The following is a 3,144-nucleotide window of genomic DNA, read 5'->3' as shown; positions in this document are numbered from 1 at the left end:
GTAGAAAATGATCAAGGACCTAACGACAAGACAACTATGATGCCTCAGGTCAAAGGACTACTTTGCATTATCCCAACCATGAGTTCTCATGTGACATGAATATGAGAACTCCTTGTTGATCATGTTCAGTGGACTCATTCTCTATTAAGCACCTACATGCTTGTCTTGGTGTCAGTCACACCAATGACTCGAGATCAGTCACTCTCCTTAAGAGAAGACATAACACGTACTGATCTTAACGGACCGTCAATGCCCAATTGGCAATCCTATGATCAGGAACGTTTAGGATATGTATACGAAAAAGAATGGTCTCATGAATCTAACTTCTTTAGATCACATTCTCCCAATTACATATTCCTTGGACTTATTGTTTAAGCATATAACATTTATATGACGGCTTAAAACAATAATTTTTTCCCTTTATATTAAACTAGATTAGTCTAACATGTGACATGTTCGTAAAGTATCATCATATGACTGGTTTTAGGCCACATTTCCAACACAGACTATGTCTAAACGTCATTGCCTGCTTGGAAAAGTGGTCCTACTACAATTAGCAAACAAATTGGTGCCATCGTACAATACAAACCTTTGATCTCGGTGAGCTCCTACACACTCGAATATACATCTCAGAATTTCCCAACACCATAACACAACTCCATACTTGAATTCTGTTTGTCCCTTGTTGGCAAAGTTTTCTTCAAGTTGAGCAGTCAAGATGAAGATACATGAGTGGGAGAGGAGGAGAAATTCCAAATTCATGTCAACTTTCTTTTCTGTTTCCTCCTCTTGGGGTTGAAGAATACTTAGAAGTAGAATCAAAGCCTAGGCATTTGGGAAATGTAAGTTTTTCCAGCCTGAAACAATGTGATATTTTACACCCGTTTCACTCATGTCCCTAGCAAAGGTTATCTCTCTAACTTTTGCCTATTTATAACACATTATTAGCACGACTCTCTAACCTTAATCAGTTCTCATCTCCCTTCGCCGAAAAATGCCTCCAACGATTTTCCTGTTCTTCCCTCTCCTCTGCCTCACCTGCTTAATGTACCCTCGCTAAGAATTGCTAGCACCATGCCTGCTTCTAGTTCTCAATATAACAATTATTTATATCTTTGATTTCTTGTTTGGTGTAGCTCTTGATTATAAACCCAGTGTTTATTTATGTTAATTTTACTGCGATAAAAAATGGTGCGGTATCATTGCCCATCTTAAACTGCATATTTAATTTTACTGCAATTTTAGGTGGTGTGGTATAACCACCCACCATGCTCTACATATTTAAATTTTCTTGCTGCTTGAGTGGTGCGGTATAATCGCCCATCCTATGCTATATTGTTTCAATGAGAGTGGTGCGATACAATTGCCCTCCTCATTAATCATGTAAATCTCGAGCTTGAAGTTTCGAGTGCTTATCATTTTGGCCTGAAGATCAAAATGAAAAATTTGTAAGAACCAAAAGTTCTAACACTACATTCCTCCAAAATACATATTATTGCAAGTTCTTACACATCTCATTTTTCTTTTAGAAAAGAAAATGGTGAACTTGGCAAAGTTTGATTTTGTTACCCTGGATATTACTGGGAATAACTACCTTACCTGGGTAATGGATGCTAAGATCCATCTCGGGGCAGGGAATCTTGGAGAAACCATCAAGGAGGAAAACAGTGCATCCTCTCAAGATCGGGCGAAAGCCATTATTTTTATCCGTCGCCACCTTGATGAAGGATTGAAGAGCGAGTACGTAATGGTTGAAGATCCATTAGCCTTCTGGAAGGCATTGAGAAATAGATACAATCCACCAGAAAGTGGTGATTCTTCCAAGGGTTCGTTATGAGTGGACACACCTAAGGATCCAGGATTTCAAGTCGGTGGCTGAGTACAATTCTGCAATGTTCAGAATTAGCTCTCAGATGAAGCTTTGTGGGGAGACCACCACTGAGGAAGATATGCTGGAAAAGACTTTCAACACCTTTCATGCCTCAAATGTGTTCCTGCAAGAATACTATAGAAAACAAGGCTTTACTGAGTACAACTAGTTGATATCAGTGCTCCTTGTTGCTGAACAAAACAATGAGCTTCAAATGAAAAATCATCAATCCCAACCCACTAGATCGGCACCATTCCTAGAAGTGAATGTTATTTCCTTCAAAGTGAACACCACATCCTCTTGTGGAAATAATTACAAACGAGGACGTGGCCATAAGGGAGACCGGTGGAACGGGAAAGGCAAGAATCATGGTGTCTAGCTTTACAACCAAGGTCCAAGGCATAATTTAGGTCCGAGCTTCTAGAAAGAAAATCGTCACAAAAGTAAAGCTCATATAAGTAACACTCCTAGAAATCCTGAAGGAGTTTGCCATAGGTGTGGTGGCAATGGACACTAGGTGCGTACTTGTCGTACCCCAAAACATCTGGTGGACGTATATCAAGCCTTTCTCCAGGAGAAGGGTGTCAAAACCAATCTCCCCGACCAGGCTAAACCGATGGATATACCTAATCCAGTGTTCAATTTATCAGGACAATTGAACACAACCCACCTGGATGTCTCAGACTTCATTGTGGAAAGAGGGAATGAAGTCTATCGGTCTGATTGAATCATTTATGTTTGATGTACTCTTATTATTTGAACTTGTAGTTTAAAGCTCGCATTTCAATTCAATAAAAGTGGCATTTCAATTTTCTTTTATTATGAATAAACTGTTTTTAACTATGATTCCCTTACTCGGAAAGCATGGTTAAAAACTATGATTATTCTCAAAACAAGAGCAATGGCAGAGATATTTGTCTTGCATACAGCGCAACCACGCATACAATACTTCGAGATCAAAAATCTTTCTCTAGCTTGATGCATACAAAAGTAAAGGTAACAACAATATCATGCCAATTAGATGTAATTGAAGGCTCAAGAAAAGCCCAGATCATGTTACCAAATGGAACAATATTGTCCATACAAAATGCGTTGTACGCTACTCGATCTACTCGAAATTTGTTGAGTTTTAAAGACATGCGTTTAAATGGATACCACATTGAAACGAAAAGTGCAGAAAATGTGGAATATATATGCATTACCTTCAATGAGACCCAGAAGCGTACATTTGAAAAGTTCCATGGTTTCTCGAGTGGATTGTATTATACATACAT

At 38.7% G+C, this 3,144-nt stretch overlaps 1 protein-coding gene across 1 annotated transcript; it reads left to right on the top strand.

The window, feature by feature from the left end:
• The first annotated feature begins 1,537 nt into the window (after positions 1-1,537).
• LOC139191889 (uncharacterized) lies at positions 1,538-2,039 on the top strand. The gene is made up of 2 exons (XM_070812920.1): positions 1,538-1,740; positions 1,901-2,039. The coding sequence occupies exons 1-2, from the start codon at positions 1,538-1,540 to the stop codon at positions 2,037-2,039; spliced, it is 342 nt and encodes a 113-aa protein (XP_070669021.1).
• The last annotated feature ends 1,105 nt before the right edge of the window (positions 2,040-3,144 follow it).

The sequence above is a fragment of the Malus domestica genome, chromosome 15 (assembly GCF_042453785.1).
Source record: "Malus domestica chromosome 15, GDT2T_hap1".
NCBI lineage: Eukaryota > Viridiplantae > Streptophyta > Magnoliopsida > Rosales > Rosaceae > Malus > Malus domestica.
The sequence above is the reverse complement of the archived record's forward strand: the minus strand, read 5'-3'. Positions and strand labels throughout refer to the sequence as shown.

What these genes read in the sequence shown, in the direction of transcription:
- LOC139191889 (XM_070812920.1), top strand. Translation starts at nt 1,538, where the DNA reads ATGGTGAACTTGGCAAAGTTTGATTTTGTTACCCTGGATATTACTGGG. An exon ending in GATGAAGGATTGAAGAGCGA is followed by an intron (nt 1,741 to 1,900) that starts GTACGTAATGGT and finishes TGCAATGTTCAG; the next exon opens with AATTAGCTCTCAGATGAAGC.